Below are 22543 nucleotides of genomic sequence, written 5' to 3'. Positions count from 1 at the left end.
TGCCCACACTAACTAACTTTTAAACTTGCTAATTAGTTCATAAATTTTTACGTCTGCCTTGTGTTAGTCTCCCTATTTCTAATGAAACGCAATTTTGTTCATATAGCTACGATCGAGCCATATTAGATCTAAGTTTGTCCACGTCTGATCAAATGCCTTCAAACTGAGGAGACAGCGTTTATTTATTTAAATACCTACAATCAATTATTATTTACAGTCTTGTGTATGAATGGAAATAAAAAAAAAGAAACTTAAAAAACGTCCTGACCAGAGTTGGCCACTCTCTCTATCGAATGTACTAATGTAGACGATAACGATAATAAACGCAGTTTTAATTAAAGAGAGGGCCGGTGAGAGGCGTAAATAGAAGCAATGAAAAGATTTATTTTTAAAATATTTTTATTACTAGTATTTAGAAATATTATATTCATTGCATACACAAGTTTAAATACAATGAACATTAATCGAACAATAGACATTCCATTATGTACGTATTTGTAGCCTTTCAAAGACCCTTTATTTCCAAACTTTACATGACATAATGTTAGACGAAATTAATCTTGATTAAATCTTCAGCGTTAATATTTTTTCAAATACAAAATCCGCGTTTGAATGTAATGTATTTTTCCTCCCTGCAATGGTCGCTACCTTCACAGCCCGTTTATATACATACATCATTTTATAATAAAAACTTAAAGTAAGTAAATTTGATTTATTGTCAATGCTTTTAAGCTTAAATTGTCAGAACGTTGGATAGAAGAACTATTGCCATTTCTTCTTATATAGAGGTATATGGGAATTTTAGCTTGATATCATCATTATCATATTTCGTGCAATCTGCGATATCTTTTAGGTTTCGGAAGGTTTCGACCAACCAATAAATTGGTTAGAACTGGATCATGTAGATTTTAGCCGTGTCAGTTTATATACCGGTATGATTACAAATAATTTCAGAAACAGGGGGACATATATATATTGGTATTTAATTCATTCTCTAGATCTTTTCTTTTAAATTTTTGGTCACGAAATGTATCCTATAAAATGATGTTAAATTCGTATAAACCTAGCTGAAAAAACATTTCCAAGAAATATAGAATTTGTTCAAACGAAATGTCATTTCATGGATTTGGATACATGTGTATTATCCTTGAAATATACTCAAGATAATGCACACCATGTTTGTATAGCAACCAAATCCATGAAAATGATATTTCGTTTGAAAAAATTCTATATTTCTTGGAAACGTTTTTTCAGCTAGGTTTATACGAATTTAACACCATTTTATATATTTCGTGACCAAAAATTTCAAAGAAAAGATATCAAGTCACTCGTTTTCAGAAAAGGGTTGGGGGGGGGGGGGATAAAATCAAACCCTACAAAAACAAAAAAACTTTAAAAAACTTAATTCATGGTTAAATTTTTTTTAATACAATATTTTTTTTATTTGCTCTCAAAGAGTGGTAGGGGGATCCTTCGAAATTTAATTTCAATATGAAAAGTGGATGCGTTATGCCACTTATGGCATTTCGTGTCAGACAGATAGACAGTAGAGATATTCACAAAGTTATATATTGCACAATTTTATTGTATATTAATTTTGGCAAATAATTATAGATAAAATAATTTAGGAGCACGCGGAAGCGCTGAACGTTATAGCCGGGGTCATGTTATTTCGAATTATTCAATGACCGAGTTATTTTCTTACTGTGGTGCAGGTGCGTCATAACAACGAAATGGAAAGTATGGGCTTCGTCGCTGGTTGGGGACAGGTACGTGCGTTTTTTGGGTATATTTAGGCAGACGCAACAACAGGATGCAATGCGTTTGTTTTAAATTGTCTATCAAAGCACATTGAAAGATAGTTAACTTTATCAATTCATTTTATTCTCTTTTGAGAAGTGGACAGGCATAGCCTACATCCAGTGGATGTAGGCTATGCCTGTCCACTTCTCGTAAGAGAATACAGTTCATTTGTGGTTGCGTGACTATATAGGAAATTCAAATATTTATTTACTTGTGATACACTGTAAAAGTTGACCTTTCTTGAACTCACCTTTGTGCATTCAAGTATACCTGGTAATCCTATCTAGATCACTCTAATCTTTCAGATTTACAAGGAACCACTGTATTAGTAAAACCATCAACCATGTATCTATCTCACCCAAAAATACCATCAAAGCCTGTAAAGAGTGCTCTGCCAGTTTTTGGGAGCATTAGCAGAAGTCCGAGAACACCTGCCTCCTCCTCCCTATACTCCGAGTCCAGTGATGGGGGCTCAAAGGGAGTGCAGTATTCAGACACTTTTGTAAGTGAATCTGGGATTCCAAGTGTGGGTTATCAAAGGAAAAAGACCCCAAGAAAAACCATGATTAGCTTCAAAGAAAATGATGTGACAGAAACAATAGAAACTGAAATTCCTTTTACAGGGCGATCAGTTACGGAAATGCCTTTCACGGAGAGGAATGGCAAGTCCCACACAGAGAGAGCTACGACAGAAATTGAGACTTGCATATCAGAGAACGAAAGCGAGAAGTTTGTTACAGTGACAGAGAGAATTCCTTCCCTGTCGGAGACAAAATCTAGTCAGTCATTGTATTCCAACACGTTTGAAAGTGACCAATCTAATCTGGAGGATGAGAAATCACCAGTCGTATCATCAAAGAGTGACCAAGAACAGACAAAATATGATTATTCAGACACTTTCCATTCCACAGAGAACTCGAGTGGCCAACTTTTCTCTTCCAAGAGGGATAGTAGATCTTTCCAGGCAGAGACAGATGAATCAGATGACAGCCATTACTCTACATTTACGGAGGAATCATTGACTGAGTCCAGTACATTTAGATCGTTGGAGGAGAGTGTTGCCTCGGCTTCCCCAACACCGGAATCCTATACACTCACATTTGAAGAAGAGTCAGAACTGGACAGGTATCGTATCTCAATTAAAAAAACACAAACAAATCTCTTACATAGTTACCTGGTATTGACAAATTTAGAATGGCTTAGATAATTTACTTGCTATTTTAAGCTTAGACTCTTGCAAGTTGAATAGTGAAAAAGGTCAATATAAAAGTGTTAGTGTATGTTTTAGGGAATACAGCACAGATTTTGAGAAAAGTAGCTCCTTGAAAACAGACTACACTGACACGTTCCTCCCCACAGACAGTCTAGAGGACTCAGAAAAGGTAACTTGTAAAAATATGTTACGGTAAATAATTTGTTACACTCTTTTCCATTATTTCAAAGATATAACAGTACTGCACATATTAAAGATCAGGCTAAGCATAGAAAGTCAGATTGACAAATTGTCAGTGTTTGTTTTCACTAAGAGGAAAGTGTACCAGTGATACCTTTGCACAAATGACAATTTACTGCAATATTTTGTAGATACGGAAAGAAGCAGAGATCAAGAAAATCAGCCAGGAGGCGGAGGAGAACTTTGTGGCTACCATGATTACCCACATAAAACAACAGCCAATGAGAGAGACTGATATATCTGTGCTGATTGACAAAGAGTTGGAGGGACCAGGTACATGTAGTTAACTGTCTTTTTTGCACCATTATTTCTGATGACTCCTTCGTCTATGGCTCTAATGCACATATTCACCTTCTTTGTTTATTAGATTTTCTCGATTTCTTTCTTTTTATTCTTGGTACCAATTTAATTCACCTGTGTCTTTAATTGTACAACTGCATCATCTCCTATCCTTCCTACCGGTACATATATTTTTACTTATACATACTGTTTTCACCCTCTTAAATCCATTTACAGCAAAACTGTGTGTGCTCTGTCTCTGATTTAGGTTTCCATTCACTACAGCAGCTACTGATTTTCTTTCACCACTTCTTGCAAAATTTTTGTATGTCTTCTGTTGTTGTTTTCTACAGTATATTCTGTTGTTGAATACCAATATTATATTGATTGTAATAACTTTTTTTAAAACAGAGTATGAAGAACTAGACAAACATGCCAGAAAATATATCCACAAAAAGATGAAGGTACTGAAAAAGAAACTCTACACAGGTGTGTATTTTTTCTCAATAATTTTTGATGTACCGGTAAAAAGATTTTCAAATGAATTGTTGGTATAATCAATATTTGTTATCCCAGTGAAAACCCCCACTTATAATTTAATCCCAAATCATATCAGTGATATGTACTATTTTTTGAAAACCATACAGAACAGTAAAACATGGTTGGACTCCATGTTCACACTTAAATGGAAGTCTATTTATTTTTCATAATCTTATAAATGTGTTTTAAACTTATTATATATACCAAATTACAATTATAACAAATCAAAATATCTTGTACCTGGCACTTCGCTCCGTGTTTTACTGTAAGTGTGCTGTCTTATTTTGCAGGAGACCAAGACACGCCTTCTCTAGAGAATGTTAACCAGTGGGAGAGTAAGAAAACTTGGAGCATCTCAGACTATGGAGTCCATCCCTGTATACTGGACAAACTCAGGCTTCATAACTTCATCCAGGATATGGAAAAGGTTAGAAGCTTATTTCAGTTGGCTTGGAATTTCCTAATTACTCGGCATTGAAGTAAAAAAGACAATGCTTGAATCTCAAGGACCCTCTTAGATAAATGAAAAATAGATTTTTGACTTTCAGTAAACTTTATAGCATATATATGTGTACATATTGAGTTTATCGTCATCATTTTCAACACAGCATATGTGATATTATTAATCATGTAAATTTGGTTTGACAACAAAGTACTGATGAAAAATGATCATCTTTGCTGGCTAAAGTAGATGATGTACAAGTATACAAAATATAAATGCTTGATTTTATAGCAAAAAATAATATACTAGGTTCTCTTTAGATCTTAATTCTATTCTATTTTGCACCAAATAGTATATCTCGCTCTTAGCACATTAAAGTACCCGTACCAGGATTGTGTAAAGAAGGTCTCTATTAAAGTGAAAGAGCATCATTGGAATCCCATTGCCAGTTGTGCAGACGAGACTAACTGTGGGTTTCCGACATTTGTTAAAGATTTCATGCTGATTATTTTGATAATCAAGAAAAAGAGGTGGGAGGAGGGGGCACAAAAACAAATATTTAATGATCATTAACATGTTCAGTATAAATGAACGGTAGACATTTTCTTTCTGTATTTCACAGGCAGCTAATACAGAAATCCATGATCCTAAGAAGTGCAGAGAATGCAGGTTAGTAAACTTATAATTCCTATCATGATATAATTGACTGGGAGTACCAGTGATGATGAGTTTTATAAATTCAATTTTAGGGCCCACCAATCTTCGTTGGATGCTGCAGCTGCTGAAAGGAACTTCATTCGATTAAAAACACGAGAAGTTAGACAAAGGGAGATGGAGGATGCTTATCATAAACATCTAGTCAAAATGGTAAGTTCTGATATGAAAAGCAAAATAGTGATCACCTAGTGACTCTTAGTTGGGACATATGAGAAGAATTCTGAAAAAATCTCTTACCAAACTTTAATTTATTTTTGTCAATCCCTGGGAGCCATGTTGCAGCCACAATATGAATTAAGTTTCATAAGAGAGTATCTTATGGAAGCCTTTTTCTGCTCATGTACCTTTGTAATTTTGTTATGATCAATTTTGTAGGATTCAATCAACTTGATAGCAGACATTGCCCGCTCCTTACCTAGGCCTACTGACGATCCAGAAAATATTGAGGACCAGTTATTCAAGGGACTTAACTTGTCTAAATCAATCTGTAACAACAGACTGTCTGCTACTTGATGGTCTCATAGCGAAATGTTCTATGTTAATCCTCCCTGCTAGCCCAGCAGAACAGATTTTCAACAAAAAGACAAGTTGCAACTTCAAGAGAATGGTCCTGTATTTATTAGATACCTGTAAATAATGTTTTGGCAGAAATGTCAGATGTGTACATTTATATATCAGATAGCAAGTGAGATAGACTGTGAAAGATGGAACCCATTTTAAGATCATCACTTTACAGTGGAAAAGTTGTGGTTTATAGAAAATATGAAATGATGTGATAAAGACTTTGCCAAAATACATTGTTTAGAATTGATGATTTGAAAGTAATATCAATAGATAATGAGTCAAAATGGTTGGTCTTATATTTTTAGCTCATCACAATGAAGTTGGGGGGAACCTTGTGTTGGTTAAAAGATTGCAGTGACCTTGAACAATTGTTTATGTCTAAGGTTAATGTCATATCATACTTGTGTGTAAAATCCTTATCCTGACCATAACATATAAAAAGTTCAAGGTTACAAAAATTATTGTCTTAACATATTCTCTCCCCTTAGCCCTATCTGGTTCATTCTTCATACAATGCACTTTTAATAAAGGGTTATAGTGACCTTATGCATTTCTAGGTAAAAGGTTGACATCATAAGAGATATTTTAAAATCCAGATTTTTGTCATAAATTCTTGCTGATTCTTTACCAAAAGATTATCTATAGGTAGGAGAGTTGCATTGACCTTGCATTATGTATCTATGTCAAGGTCATAGTAGGCCTTTGTTTAAAATCCTTGTCTTGACCCTACTACCCCCCCCCCCTTTCATTATTGCAGTATATTACAAAATAAAGTGCTGTTGGATTAAGGATGTGCAATGACCTTGAACTAAAAAGTAAAAGAATCAGAGATCAAAGCAAAGATCTCTTATATGCTTTTGATCCTAATGTCCTTCTGAAAGCAGGGTCAGATGATAAGGTCACCTTCTCAAGGTGTCTATTTTTTTTTTTATAATTTACACAGATCATTTTTAATCAGAACTTAACAACTCTGGATCTTGAAAATGTGTGCATGCAGATTATATCTCATTTGAAAATATAAAACCTTTGGACATTTTTTCCTGTTCTACTTTGTTCTTCTGACATTTGCCTGCATATCTGTATATAAGTAGCTACGGGAAAAATTAAGGTTGACAAGTCAAAGGGCTTCGATCAGTTCTTGCATACAAAAACCTTGCAATTTATAGTGCATAAAAACTCCAGTAATTTTGAAACAATTATCCTTTCTTATTACTGTAAAAATTTCTTCATAAAAATTTGTAACTGCTCTAAAATTAAATCCTTCTCCAAGCATGAAGGTGCAAAGGACCTGTGCTTTATCTTGGTTTTTATGGTGCTAAGGCTAAGCAGATGGGAGTCACTACACCAGTCCATTGCAGGTTAACCCTCAGCGTAAGCCTGTGCCCAATTTCAGCTAAGTGGACCAAGACAATGCAGGTAAAGTTTCTTTTTCAAGGACACGACACACAAGTGATACAACATGAAGTGACCACAGCTGGGCTTGAACCAGGAACCTTTAAATTACTGGCCTAACTGATGAGCCCTTGAGTTACAGATTTGCAGCTTCGCAATTTTCTGCCCTCAAATCCTAAAAGCAATACCATTATACAAAATAAATAAAGGCAACCACTTTAAATATGTGATAAGCATTTATTCTTTTTCAATTTTGAAAATTGAATCCAGTGGGACGGAGGAAAATCTCAGAGACAGGATAAGATCATTATAAAATAGGCATAGTATGTAAACTAACTACTTAGGAATATCACAAGTATCGGTAGATTTGTTGTAATTTAGAGTAAACAAAATTGTTAATATTTCTAATTTGTTTAAACTAAAGTATAAACTCTGATTCAAAGTCCACATATTGAAAGGATGCTGCATTCTTGTTTTTAATTTGCAGTTTGCAATCAGTTTTGCATAATCCAAATTTATGGAAACAGGAAGAAAAGTTAATATAAATTTACAAAATTGCTAGCAGATAAATGTACCAGTCCAACCATTTCATGATTAAATTTGACTTTTACACTTTAACATCCAAATAAGCAAAAGTCCTTTATATCTCATTTCAAACGCATAAATTCCAAGGAACAATCACTTCCAAAAATACTTATTAAAAAGAACAACATATTTTTGCATAACTATTTCCACAAATACATTTTCACTGATGAATCAGCATTGTAGCAGGCAAATCAGTTGGGGCAGATATAGTTTAATCTGTCAGAAAAATTGAGGTACAACCTGTTTATGACTAGACTTCGTATCACAACTCTAAAATCCATCAGATCCTTAACAGACTAAGAATTTCTGACTCGGACAACGGTAAAAAAAAAACAAAAGAAGTAAAAATGATTTCACATCTACATTAAAAGCTGCAACATTTCAATATGTTTACAACATTCCACAACCAATCATTGTTATTCTTTGAAAGTGCTTTTAAAAGTTGTTGGGACATGGGATATATAAAAATATATGCATTAAAAAATCTAATTTGGTCATTTTTAACCAGAAAAATACCCCAAAATAGATGTATATGTTCTGTAGTTAAAAAAATGGATCCATTATACATCTTCTGTATCTGTAATTATGCATTATTTGATATGGAGATTCTTGAAATTTAACTATGTTTCTAATGACTATTAGCAGTTGAAGTCAATTTAGCTGTCTCCACTAAAATATTTTCAACATTTACGAACTTGTAAATTGAACAAATAGAAGTTGAAAAACAGGGATCATAAACATCATTGACTGATGTTACAAAAGTCATTTTTCCAGATCTTTGGACCATCATAATAAATGTATATGCCCTACACACAATAGAAAAAAAAATGGAAGACTTGCAGAAAATTAGAGTAGAAATGTCCATTGTACAAAAACATTGTTATCATTATCAAAAATAAAGCAACCAACTCACCGAGGTGCACAATACACTATTGCATAGTTTAAAGGAGGCTACATACCCCATAAATATATGTAAATATGTTTGTTCAAGTTGACACAGAAATAATGTTATCAGACAGATATGATTAAAAGTAAAACAAGCCAAGGCTTCTATGTTCCTTGATTTGTGGAGACTCATTAGGTAAGAACATAATGGCACAGTTAGGCTGAGAGTTTCCTGGGAGCCGCTGGCTTGGGCTCGAGAGAAGACATCATGTGCTGGACGCCTGTTTTGGGATGTGACCAGGTAGTAGTTTTTGTAACATGGCTGCAAAATTTGGAAGAAATTTCAATTTAAATCTTTTATTTATGGGATATTATGTTGTAAAAAAGCTAAAAATAATTTACAATTTGCAGCAACTTTAACTTCAATAAAGGAAGAAGTCATGGTGTACGTTACTTTTATGTACCATTCTTTTGAAAACTTTAAGTTAAACCAGCACATCTTTATACATACAGTAAAAATGTTTGTCTTGGCGACTTACTTTATGTAATATCTCAAGCCATCTGCTGTATATGCCTCTTCCCATCCATATGGTAGAGCTACATTGTATATGAAAAAATATGAATAAACACCATTCAAAAAAATTCTAAAAAATCATCCATCTATTTTTACAGAATAATACCAGGAAATTCATTCATCGTAAGTAAATCTAACATAAACAAACTTTGCCTTTGATCTATGTTCAAACACCATTTCTATCTAAAAGATGACAACTTACGATCTTTCTCAATGATGGCCCTAACAGCAGTCACAACTTCCTTAGCCTCGGCTGCGATGGTTTTAGGGTTGGTTTGTTTGTGTCTGCCCAGGTATGCTGGTGGACGATTCCCTCTAGCTGGGTCTCCTTTCCTGTATTAAAATGTGGGATCACAAATGAGTGTCACTGATCATCAATTTAAGATACGGTACCTTACCAAGTATACGACAATGACCTAACCAAATACTGAATATTGTGAAATTAAGAAATAAACCTTACAAATGCATAATTTTCTATTTCATTACAAAATAAGTACAACTATACCGGTATGATATTTTACAACTTTTCAAATGAAATATTCCAAAGATCGAAAAATAAAGTAAGTTTGTTTTCTGAATGCTTTTCTATCAAAAGTGTAAGGTAAACATAAGTTCAAGTCAAACAAAAATATGCTGTACACCATTGTTTAAGAAATAAACAGCAAATTTAAAAAGTTCACCGGGATATGAAGTTGGTCACATCATCAAATCCTGTGAAGCTCGAAGGGCTTCTCGGTAGATTTGATCACGTACCAACCAACTTCATATCCCGGTGAACTTTTAAACACTGCTGTTTATTACTTATATTTACATTTGAAAAAGACACATCGTCCAGAAGTGTTAAAATTACCGAGATTTTAAGTTTACATTAAACCAAGCGACAAGCGATAAGTGCGTGCTATGATCATTGTGACGTTATGAAAAGGTTCATAAAGAATTGAAAGTTTTCGCTATTCTATAGGTTCATATAAGGAAATATATTTGCAAATGTAAATATTTTAGATTGTACAATGAATGTGTGCTTGTACATGGATATTCTAAAAAAAACTTACGTTGCCCCTAAATTGTTCCCTTGTGACACCATGGCTTCATGTACATTCTGAAGAATGAAAAGAAAACGTACCAATTTACTAATTCGAAGATACAATGTAGATACTTGGTCAAACAAAGTGACGAAACTGTTGTACCTCTGCAAACTGTAACAATTTTTCAGTTGCTACTTCATAAGTCTTCTTTTCTGCTTCTAATTTTTTCAATTGACAGGAAAATACTGCCATTTGTTGTTGAGTCTCTGCATTACTTGGAACATTCTATTAATAGAAAAACAAAGTTTCAATTATGCAACAAAACTACATTTTTTCTCTGTCTGGAAAAAAAATGAAATCCCACATTATTTATAGGACATAAACAGTTAGTGTATTCTTTCAGTTTTGTTGGGTTCTCTACTGTTTCAGTTTACAGTTATATTGGCCCTTTTTAGCTCACCTGAACCGAAGGTTCAAGTGAGCTTTTCTGATCACCCGTTGTCCGTCGTCCGTCCGTCCGTCCGTCCGTCCGTCTGTCCGTCCGTCTGTAAACTTTTCACATTTTCAACTTCTTCTCAAAAACCACTGGGCCAAATTTAACCAAATTTGGTACAAAGCATCCTTATGGAAAGGGGGTTATAAATTGTTAAAATAAAGGGCACAGCCCTTTTCAAAAGGGAGATAATTGCGAAACAGTAAGTTTAGGGTGCATGTCTTTAAAAATCTTCTTCTCAAGAACCACTGCACCAGAAATGCCAATATTTACACAAAAGCTTGTATATATAGTGAAGATTCTAAATTGTAAAAATCGTGACCCACGGACCAAAACTGGGGCCCCAGGCGGGGTTCAAAGTTTAACATAGAAATACATAGGAAAATGTTTAAAAAATCTTCTTCTCAAGAACCACTGCACCAGAAATGCCAATATTTACACAAAAGCTTTTATATATAGTGAAGATTCTAAATTGTAAAAATGTTGACCCTCGGACCAAAACTGGGGCCCCAGGCGGGGTTCAAAGTTTAACATAGAACAACATATGGGAAATGTTTAAAAAATCTTCTTCTCAAGAACCACTGCACCAGAAATGCCAATATTTACACAAAAACTTGTATATATAGTGAAGATTCTAAATTGTAAAAATCGTGACCCTCGGACCAAAACTGGGGCCCCAGGCGGGGGTCAAAGTTTAACATAGAAATACATAGGAAGAACCACTGCACCAGAAATGCCAATATTTACACAAAAGCTTGTATACATAGTGAAGATTCTAAATTGTAAAAATCGTGACCCTCGGACCAAAACTGGGGCCCCAGGCGGGGTTCAAAGTTTAACATAGAAATACATAGGAAAATGTTTAAAAATCTTCTTCTCAAGAACCACTGCACCAGAAATGCCAATATTTACACAAAAGCTTGTATATATAGTGAAGATTTTAATTTGTAAAAATCGTGCCCCTCGGACCAAGACTGGGGCCCCAGGCGGGGTTCAAAGTTTAACATAGAAATACCTTAGGAAAATGTTTAAAAAATCTTCTTCTCAAGAACCACTGCACCAGAAATGCCAATATTTACACAAAAGCTTGTATGTATAATGAAGATTCTAAATTGTAGAAATCGTGACCCTTGGACCAAGACTGGGGCCCCAGGCGGGGTTCAAAGTTTAACATAGAACTACATATGAAAAATGTTTAAAAATTTTCTTCTCAAGAACCACTTCACCAAAAATGCCAATACATACACAAAAGGTTGTATACATAGTGAAGATTGTAAAAATCGTGACCCCCGAACAAAAAGTGGGGCCCCAGTAGGGGTTTAGATTTTAACATATGTAGGAAAATGTTTTAAAATCTTCTTCTCAAGAACTATAGTGCAACTGTTTGGGATATTACTATGCATACATGTACATCCTTAAATAATGTAGATTCAAAAAATTGCAACTCCCGGACAATTGATGGGCACCAAGAGGGGTTCAAAATTTAAACATTTTAAAAAACATAAAGGAAAAGTTTAAAAATTTTCTTCTCAAGAACTACAATGTTTTAGTTTGTGGAATTTCTATGCATGCATCCTTCGCTTATGTAGATTCCTAATTGGTAAAATCGTGACCCCCGGACCAATACTGGGGCCCCAAGATGGGGTCAAAATTTATTAAAGAAATATAAAGGTAACATGTTAAAAAATCTTCTTCTCGAGAACTACAATGCTTCAATTTGTGAGATTACTATCATGCATACAACCTTGGATAATGAAGGTTCGACAGTTTTAAAATAGTGACCCCTGGACTAATACTAGAGACCCAAGATGGGTTTAAAGTTAAATGTAGAAGTACCGGTATATATGGAAAATGTTTAAAAATCTTCTTTTCGAGAACTACAATGCATCAATTTGTCAGATAACTACATCAGCACCCTCAAATAGTGTAGATTCGAAATTATAAAAGCCGTGATCTCAATCTAATACTGGGGCCCCAAGAGGTGTTCAAAGTTTAGCATAGAAATATAGAGGGAAAATGTTGAAAAATCTTTTTCTAGGGAACTATAATGCTTCAGCTTGTGAGATAACTAGGCAAGCATCCTTAAATAATGTAGATTCCAAATAATTAAAACTTTAGCACTGGACTAATACTGTGGCCCCAAGAGGGGTTCAAAGTTTAACATAGAAAGATATATTGAAAATGTTTTTAAAAAGTTTTTCTCGAGAACTATAATGCTACAGTTTGTGAGATTACTATGCAAGGATCCTCAAATTGTGTAAACTCTAATGTAGTGGAACCAAGAGTTATCTTTCTTGTGTTCTGTACAGTCTGAGAGTTATTCCTCTTGAAGTGGAACTCTGCTATGTTCAGTTTTTCAGGTTGTGTACGTGCGGTCCCACGCAGTGCTTCACATTTTCATTCATATGTTACTATTTATGTTGTTCAAGCCAACCATAAATCTCGGACCATAACTGGGTCCCCAGAAAGGGGTTCAATGTTTAAAATAGAAAAAGCATATGCTACGAAATGTAATGTTATAAGGAACTGCTGTTCAGGTGAGCGATGTGGCCCATGGGCCTCTTGTTCAGTTTACATTACTCACCGTTTTGCTCTTTTCAGTTTAAGTACTTACTGTTTTGTGGTCCTCTTTTAGTTTATAGCGCTTATAGTTTTGCGGTCCTCTTTTAGTTTACAGTGCTTACTGTTTTGTGGTCCTCATTTGAATTACAGTACTTACTGTTTTGTGGTTCTCTTTTAGTTTACAGTGCTTACTGTTTTGTGGTCCTCTTTTAGTTTACAGTGCTTACTGTTTTGTGGTTCTCTTTTAGTTTACAGTACTTACTGTTTTGTGGTCCTCATGTAAATTACAGTATTTACTGTTTTGTGGTCCCCTTTTAGTTTTCAGTGCTTACTGTTTTGCAGTCCTCTTCTTGTTTACAGTGCTAAATGATTTGCAGTCCACTTTCATTTCAAAGTATTTTGTGTTTTGCTGTCCACATTCCATTTTCAGTAATTACCTTTTGACAGTCGTCTTTCGGTTTACAGTACTTACTGTTATGCAGTCTTTTAGTGTTAAAATTCCTACTGATTTAGAGTCCTCTTTTAGTTTACAGTACTTTTTGTTTTGTAGTCTGCTTTCAGTTTCAGTTTCTAATAATTTGCAGTCCTCTTTAATTTTATAATACTTTCTGTCTTGTGGTCCACTTTAAATTTTTAGTACTTCTGTATTGTGGTCCTTTTTCATTTACAGTTATTACCTTTCTGCTGTCCTCTTTCAGTTTAAAGCAATACTTTTTTGCGGACACAGTTCAGTAATTAATGTTTATGGTCCTTTTTCATTTTACAGAACTTACTGTTTTGCAGCATAACAGTACTTACTGGAATGGGGTCCTCTTTAGTTTACAGTACTAACTGTTTTGCTGTCTTCTTTCAGTTTACAGTACTAACTGTTTTGCTGTCTTCTTTCAGTTTACAGTCCTTACTATTTTGCTGTCTTCTTTCAGTTTACAGTCCTTACTATTTTGCTGTCTTCTTTCAATTTACAGCACTGTTTTGATGTCTCCTTTCAGTTTACAGTACTAACTGTTTTGCTGTCTTCTCTTAGTTTACAGTACTTACTATTTTGCGGTATTCTTTCAGTTTACAGTACTAACTGTTTTGCTGTCTTCTCTCAGTTTACAGTACTTACTATTTTGCGGTCTTCTTTTAACTTGACCACCTCAGCCTCCAGAAGTTGCACCACCTCTTCATAGTCCTTCTCCACATTACTAGCTTCTCTCTGGGCTCGCTCTGCAATCTCCACCTTTTTCATTGCACTCTCAGCTTTCTGCAGAATAAATATGCATAGTCAAAAAGTTGATTTCCAGGTTAGGTATACATGAAATTAACTTTTCAAATTAAGAATTTCAACAAAAATTTTAACACTTGCCATTCTTATATTGTTAAGCTCCCCTTCTGCTCTACATCTGGCAAATTCACTTTCTTGAAGTTTCAACTGCAATAGATCAATGGTTATGAAAATCTATAGATTTAACCAGGTGATTACATGATATCAATATGAAAAAATAATATTAGTCAATGACCACTGAGCTAGGTACTCTAGATTACAACTCCTGCTTACCCTCAATCTCTGAACTTCTAGCTGTAACCTGTCCCTGTCCTGTCGAATCTCACTGTACTCATCACCAGAACTATGGAAGTGGCTGACCTTCAGGCAAGACACAAAATCATTTTGTTATTATCAATTGAAAGAAATCAAGTTAAATGTCAGATGTTAAATTTCCACAGCGAAGTACATTGTATGGATATTTTAAAATGGCTTAAATAAACATATACCGTATATACTCGCCTATAAGTACGGTTCGCCTATAAGTCGGTTGCGTTTTTCCAGCTTTAATTTGAAGATTTTGCTGTTGACTCCCTTATAAGTCGGGTCACTTTTTCAGGACAATAAATGTACAGATACTCTCAATATAATACCACATTTTATCATACATGTTTTGAGTTCTAAAAAAAATTCACCCTTGTTTCACCCCATAATTGCTTCTAGACTATTTCTATCATGGGTCTATGATGTTAATAACTTTTGATTTTTAAATGCCATTATTTTTTATAACACTAATTACAAGTTGGTAATAGCTTCAAAACTACCAAGTATTCAAATAGTCAGAGTCCTTTTGAAAATTTGATGATAGTGATTTATTTCCTTACTGACTGATTAGGTTGGTAATTAGCCCCTTAAACTGGGGTGTTGGCTTGTGTTGTTTTAGGTGACATGACCCCTATATCTATCATCACCTTAGGTGTGAAAAACTGACTGCTTGAATTTTCCTGATGAACACAGGTTCAATGCATTTATCTGTTTATCATTTAAAAAGAAATATAACTTACTTCTCTCTTGTGAATATTTTTTTACTATGTCTCACCTATAAGTCGGACCCCCACTTTTCACTCAATTTTCTACTCCCAAAAATCCGACTTATAGGCGAGTATATACGGTACATGTATTAAATATTTTTACAGAGTGTTTAAAAGATGGTGGCTCCACAAAATCTGTAATATCATTGGCTGCAAACAACATGGCACGAGGATCAATTTTCTTCCTTTGTAGCTCTTCTTTAAACACATCTCGAACTACAGCCACGAAATCTGAAATAAATGATGTAAATTTTCAAGTCCACAAAGACACTTGTCAACTATATAGTGCAAGTACAAATTCATGTAGCTTAAAATATTAAAGCAAAATGTCATTAACATTGATGAATTGGAAAACAAAGAATTGGATGGAGCCCCTGAAACCAAATTTCTTTTTACCACCAATATACAGTTGAACTTCGATATCTCAAACACTTATATCTCGAATACAATGGATATGTCGAAGTGATTTATGTCCAAACCACCTATTTTTTACCCTCGTTATCTTGAATACTTGGATATCTCAATGTTTTTAAACAGTCCCATCTAGTTCAAGATAACAAAGTTTGACTGTATATTAATAATTCAGCTAAGTAATCTAATTGACAAACCTCCGTAATTGACAGTTCCAGCAGAGTCCACTGTCAGCTGATCCTTCAGGCACACTTCCTGTTCATCAGTTGGCTCCAGGCCAAGATATCGCAGAGCCTGGCAAAAAAGAACATAATCAAAGCAATGTCCATAATGCAATAACAGAGGGTCTGAAAATATTCTTTGAACAAATAATATTATGTTAAACAGATCCATACAAATCTATATCCTTATCTAATCAAACCCCTTTAATCCCCCTCCTCCCTTAAAAAATTTCTTATTTATAAAATTTGTAAATGGAATGAAAAAAGAAAACATTATTTTTATGTTTTGATTACAATCACTACTTAACCCATGACTTTAATCATCTACATACCACTTGTAATTTTTCAATCTTGAGTCTCACAGTGGGGTCTAGAGACAATTTCCGTGATTTTGACATGTGTCTGTGCCTGGACGATTCATTAGATGTCACAGATGTGAAGGGGTCAGAGGTTGATGTCATGCTTCCATGAACAGGTGATGGATCCACAGAATATAAAGATGATATGTTGCTGCTCATCTTTCCTGCTATTAAAATACATCAGATGTGAAATTTAATTAGGTACTGTTAATTAAGTATTACAAGCTTCACTTTTTTTAGTGAATGTCTACATTAAAAATAAATCATGACAAGCAGAGTTCATTATGACCTGATTACTATGTACTACATGTATTGGCAGTGTTTAGGATGGTTTAGAAATTAAACACTGCAGAGCTAGGGAAGAAAATCTAAGCAGTTTACCGTTGTTATGAGGTGTGGAAGCCATGCTGGGAATCATGTGTCTGCTGTTAGGAACAAAATGGTGGAGAGGCTGGTGTTGTTCCTGCGTGGAAGAGAAGCTATCTGGTACAATGTGGTCCTGGTTGTTCTGGTGGAAATGTAAAATCTAAGGGAGAGAATGAATTGATCTTGTAATTCTTCATATTCTGGTAATTCTGACCTTAACTACAACTGCAATGTACTGAGGTATTTGACAGTAATAGTTTCAGTAAAAAGCTTGGCAGATGCAGATAGTGTTTGAAATCTCCAAGAAAATTTCAAATCCTGGAGCAATGGATCCATGGTTCCCAATTAAATAGTTTAATTCATTTCAATCCTCATTTTGCCACATGGGTATATTGGTAAAGATCAAATCTACAGTTCAAACACAAAAGGACAGAAAAAACATGGTTATCTGCAACCTTGAGAAATGGATCTGAATGAAAATAATAATAGATGATAAAAGATGAACAAAGAGGGAACCTCAAACCCGACAACTGACCTCTTCTCTCGGTGAGTGTTGAGGACTGCTTTCCATTAGATAGCGCGGAGAACTACAGGAACTTCGGTCATGCTCTGATGTACCATTCATCATGACATTCTTCGAAATTTCTTTCTTTCCTAAAAACATGTACCGGTATTATGATACTCTTATAAAAGTTTTTTTTTCTTTCCTAAAAGCATGTTCTATGATACATTGTATTTCTTTCTTTTGTTTTCACAAACATACATAGTGATATCCCTATCCTTCCTATACACATGCATTACAAATTCACAGAAACTCTTTATTTCTTCATTCTAATTCATGCTTCATGCATTGATATTCTTAGAAATTTCTTTCTTTCAAAAATAAAAACTATCATGAGGAGTAACATCATGAATTAAAATGATAAATAATTTTTTTTTTAATTAATCAAATGAAATTTTCAGATTTTCCAATGTTGTTACCTTGGGTCTCCATTGGAACTGGAGTGCAGGGGAAACTAAGACCATTTTGCTTCTCTAGAATTTCCAAAAATTCAGATCTGCAGGAAAAATAAGTTTGAATAAAATACAATACACATTTTCATCTTGTATTCATAATTCTATCCACGTAAAATATCAAAGCTTGTATTATATGCACAAAATATTAATGCATCTGTAAATTAACCCTTTAACCTCCATATAATTAACATATAAGGATAGAAAAAGCACTCATTGAATTTGACCGGAGTCATTGGCACACATACTTTGACTGGTCATCTCGGGCTACGGCCATTTCCACATGGTTAGATGCAGAAGCTTGCCGTAAAATTGCTACTGCTCTGTAAGACAAAATATTTTTTAAAACATTAATGATTATTAAAAATTCATGTAGCCTTATACGTGTATTCCTCATATAAGCTTGTAGATAAGCTTAGATAATATCTATGTAAGTAATTTTATTGTTTTTGTTTACATGTAAACCCATTTACACCTCTGATATTCATCTATGATCAATGAACAAAATCAAGTATTGCACCTGTCATTTGTAATTCCTTGGAAACTTTCACCATTGACAGATAAGATTTCATCTCCTTGCTGCAGTCTTCCTGATAAACAATATGTATATATTAAATCAGTCAATGTTTCTTGAAATTGAAATCCTAGTAAACTATGGCAGTGACTATACTTAAATCGTGAGTAATAATACATATTCAAGTGATTTGTTTTTTTAGGTTTCTTATCTGTATCATTATAATAACAGATTAAAAACACAAGAAAATATTAAATGGAGACAAAATATAACATCCAGATAAAAAATATGTATCGATACAAAATCATTCCAATGGCCTATTTCACAAAACCTTTTAAGGTTGGTATTAGGGGGATCCCATTTCCATATCTTGGTGATGGTTTTATGTTAATAATTGTAGATGGTTCTCAACCATGTTCCTCTTGACAAGAAAACTAAGTCAAAAAACTTTGACACTTCAATAATAATTCTTTAATGTGGTGGTATTGTGGGGGTGGGGTTTGGATTCCCATCCTTATATTTTAGAACAAGTCTATTACATCATTGGAATTTTTTTTTCCCTTTTTCTTCTTTTTATATAATAAACTGATAAAACTGGTAAAATTTGTGCGAAAGATGTTTTGGCTCTATTTCCCCTACGATGCCTAACTATCAAAACATGTAATGTACTCAAATTAAGACTGGGCAATTCATATCTACAAAATAACTATTCCTTAAATGTTGAAGGTGATAATGAAATGGATTGCTCAAACAGACAAATAAACATAATATCTACAGTAAACCAAAACTTGATTTGACATTTGGGATTGAAAAAAAGTTACCATCTTGATCTGCAAGTCCTCCAGGTAAAATTCTCTTGATGAAAATACCATTAACCTCTCTACCATCCCGACTACACCCACCACAAATTTTAATGCCTGTTAAAAAAAAGAAAAAGAAAATTTGTCAAAACATAATCTGCAAGTCTGTATTGCATGTAAGAGAACTCCTGTCCTAATATTTGAAGAGTGTTTGAAAACAAGAATTCATAACTAAGTTGAATTTTGATAACATTTAAAATAAATGTACTGGATGATTCTCACATTTTTGGGGTATGTGTATTAGGAACAAAGGTTATTAAAATTGTAGGTTTTCATATCGTTTGCTAAAATCTAATACCTGTATATATTTGTTTACTAAATTATACCTATTCCTTTAGAGCAGCTATCAAAGACAATTAAATCTGCTTCTCTGTATTCTTCAGACCTAAAAATAAGAAAAGTAATCATTAATGATTGAATCTCCAATGTGATATAATAACCTCTGCCAGAGAACTTTACTCAGTTGGAAAATACATGCAATTAATTAGCTTTCTTCAAAGATTTCTTAATAATTTCCCAAAATATCAACTTCCTATCAATGTTGCGTTGTACAGTTTACAGTGATTTTTAATATTTGTAACATAAATCAACATTATAGGATTGCACATAGCAATTTTTTCTTAAATCTGCATCAATTTGTGTTGTGCAACAACACAATAATTCTGAGTTCTGAAACTGTTTTGTTTTGTTTTTTGCTTGTTTATTGAGATAAATCAAACTATAAGGTCATTAATATTTCCATTTAAGTTAGATGTCACTTTCACTTTTTTTTCTGAAATAATAAATTATTGGAAAACTTACTCATTATCATCAAAGCAATCAGCCTGATGCTCAATTTGAGTTAAAACCACTGTAGACGACATTGAAAAAACCTAGATCATTCTGAAATAAAAAAAAAAAGTGATTCATACCAAGTCACGTGAATTGTTTTAAAACTATGTATAACTTAACAGGGTTTAACTTAGTCTAGATAATAAACAAATTTCGTGTTTTAAATTGTCTCAGCTAATTTAAACGGTTTATTTAGAACAATCACTGAAAGTCTGTATAACATTTTACCAAAACAGAATAAGGGGTGGATATGAACGATAATAAATATTTGTGATGGTCAGACTGGTTCAAACACCAGTGCCAAATAAAGCACATGACAGTGTCAGCCTGTAAGGAGAAAACGTACCCAGGAGATAATGTACCATGGAGAAACCATACCCAAGACTTAGGGTATGTATTTTCTCCTTGACGAAAACATACCCATGTGCACTTAAAAATATTCATATGGTATAAGTGTACGTTTTCTCCAAGAGAGTTCATAATACCACATAATATTTTGAACCCCGAGTTCAATATTTCACTGTATTAAAACATTTCGAAAGAATAATCTTACTGTGACCAGGCTACGCTCAGGTCACAGTAGGAATTCGTCCCATATACTTGCACTGTAGCAGCCACAAAGCAGATCTGCTTCGCGTTGATTTGTAAGTCTGTGAAAAGTAATCTGCAGGGGAAAAACACATTTTTATACACTACAAACCTTTTTGAAAATGCATATGTAGTAAAGTCTACAAAATATCCATTAAATGGGTCGTACCAAGGCATTTTGTTAATATACACGTTTGAATTTGCCTGCTATTTTGTCCGCAATCCCACTTGGAATGGTCTCAGATTTTATCATTAACATGGCGACTGTAAACAGTGAAATTTCAAACGTGATGTTAAAAGTGGCAGTGATTTCGTTGCAAAAACAGTTAATGTGGTAAAACGGGATTATAGAAGAGCAAAATTGTAGGTACTTAAAAATAATAATTGAAAATTTAGGCAAGATATAGCGTGATTTATTTTTTTATTTGCTACAAAGCGAGTATATGGGAAAAATTCTAGTGTTAAACCAGGCCCATAGAACATCTGTCATTTTAACGACCCATTAAATGGATTATTTTGTGGATTTAACTAGTATACTGGTGTCTCATAATATCGCGGTACTTATTTTTTTCCCTTAAAAAGATATACCAAGTAATAATTTTTACATGTCATTAGTGCTGTACAAAAAGCTTGTATTAGACTACCTTTTCTGAGGAAGATCAATTTTCCAACTTACTTAGTTTATTTTGTGTGCTATTTTTAAATCACAAGTCTTATTCACCTTCAAAATTAGAGAGTTCCATTGTATAGCGGCATTGGAAATCTGGAAGCCTGGTTCAATTATAACGGACAGTTTTTATTTTTTTAAAATAAAATATGATTCTTCGTGAAAGCAAAGTCACTTAAACTGGTTTAATAGGGAATTACCTATACATTTTATTATGCTTTTAATTATTTTTTTTTCATCAGATACATTGTGGACTTTTGAACGTCCTTTATCTCCGGAAAATTTTTTATTTGTGAGAAAAGTTTTATTTGCCGATATAATTTGACAACCTTCTTTGCACTCATCCTGAAGTTCGTGCATGAACTCCTTGTGGAAAATCGCGGAAAAAAATGGGAATCCTATTTTTTGTAACATACCACGATACAATGGAACCAGCGATATAATGAGAAGAGAGTATACATATGCATGCTCAAAAAGGTTTGTAGTGTATAAAAATGTGTTTTTTCCCTGCAGATTATTTTTAACAGACTTAAAATCAACGCGAAGCAGATTCGCTTTGCGGCTGCTACATTGCAAGTATATGGGACGAATTCTTGCTGTGACCTGAGAGTAGCCTGGAGTGGGGTAAAAGTCAGGACTAATTTCTGGCCATATCATGCATATATCACGTATATGGGAATTGGATTGGCCCCATTTGGGTAAATCGACGCACCTATGCAGATTACAGTCATTAACAAAATATAACACTACATTGACAGTTCGTGTACTTATGCCTGTTACATTAATGACCATGTTTAAATTTATAGTATATTATTTACCAAAATATAAGGCCTACAAGATAAACATGTTTAAAAATATTATCTTACATTTAAGCAATTCTGTGTAAGTTTGTCAATTTAACACACAATATTTACCTCGTTAAAATTTCATTTAAACACAAAACATTGTTTTCAATTTTCTTCTAACTGCTGTAGTTCATTTGTATTTATAAAATTTTCTTATCCACAAAACAACCGGAAACGGAAACCAGTTTCACGCATGCACTGAAAAATCAGAAGAAA

At 33.8% G+C, this 22543-nt stretch overlaps 2 protein-coding genes across 2 annotated transcripts in view; one reads left to right on the top strand and one right to left on the bottom strand.

Moving 5' to 3' along the window:
* The window catches only part of LOC128155277 (uncharacterized), a 42319-nt gene extending 19800 nt beyond the window's left edge, over positions 1-22519 (bottom strand). The window contains exons 1-18 of the mRNA XM_052816905.1: positions 22397-22519; positions 20198-20278; positions 19723-19781; positions 19358-19453; positions 18543-18612; positions 18271-18345; positions 17990-18066; positions 17544-17662; positions 17024-17168; positions 16616-16809; positions 16260-16356; positions 15755-15882; positions 14855-14941; positions 14423-14560; positions 10422-10544; positions 10287-10333; positions 9437-9567; positions 9200-9257 (exon numbers count right to left, since the gene is read on the bottom strand). Of these exons, the coding sequence (XP_052672865.1) occupies positions 9200-9257; positions 9437-9567; positions 10287-10333; positions 10422-10544; positions 14423-14560; positions 14855-14941; positions 15755-15882; positions 16260-16356; positions 16616-16809; positions 17024-17168; positions 17544-17662; positions 17990-18066; positions 18271-18345; positions 18543-18612; positions 19358-19453; positions 19723-19781; positions 20198-20259 (1706 nt within the window). The 5' untranslated portion in view covers positions 20260-20278; positions 22397-22519. The remainder of the gene's footprint in view (positions 1-9199; positions 9258-9436; positions 9568-10286; positions 10334-10421; positions 10545-14422; positions 14561-14854; positions 14942-15754; positions 15883-16259; positions 16357-16615; positions 16810-17023; positions 17169-17543; positions 17663-17989; positions 18067-18270; positions 18346-18542; positions 18613-19357; positions 19454-19722; positions 19782-20197; positions 20279-22396) is intronic.
* Positions 1634-8317, top strand: LOC128155275 (uncharacterized). The gene is made up of 9 exons (XM_052816902.1): positions 1634-1769; positions 2109-2928; positions 3092-3185; positions 3388-3529; positions 3947-4024; positions 4366-4502; positions 5140-5186; positions 5267-5384; positions 5610-8317. Exons 2-9 carry the CDS (start codon positions 2147-2149, stop codon positions 5745-5747), a joined length of 1536 nt encoding a protein of 511 aa, XP_052672862.1. The 5' UTR covers positions 1634-1769; positions 2109-2146; the 3' UTR covers positions 5748-8317.
* Positions 22520-22543: the final 24 nt, after the last annotated feature.

The sequence above is a fragment of the Crassostrea angulata genome, chromosome 7, assembly GCF_025612915.1.
Source record: "Crassostrea angulata isolate pt1a10 chromosome 7, ASM2561291v2, whole genome shotgun sequence".
In the NCBI taxonomy this organism is placed as follows: Eukaryota; Metazoa; Mollusca; class Bivalvia; order Ostreida; family Ostreidae; genus Magallana; species Magallana angulata.
This window is presented reverse-complemented; position numbering and strand designations above follow the sequence as displayed.

Coding starts and splice junctions, on each gene's coding strand:
- LOC128155275 (XM_052816902.1), top strand. CDS start 2,147: ATGTATCTATCTCACCCAAAAATACCATCAAAGCCTGTAAAGAGTGCT. Junction 2,929..3,091: donor GAAGAGTCAGAACTGGACAG/GTATCGTATCTC, acceptor TGTATGTTTTAG/GGAATACAGCACAGATTTTG. Junction 3,186..3,387: donor GTCTAGAGGACTCAGAAAAG/GTAACTTGTAAA, acceptor AATATTTTGTAG/ATACGGAAAGAAGCAGAGAT.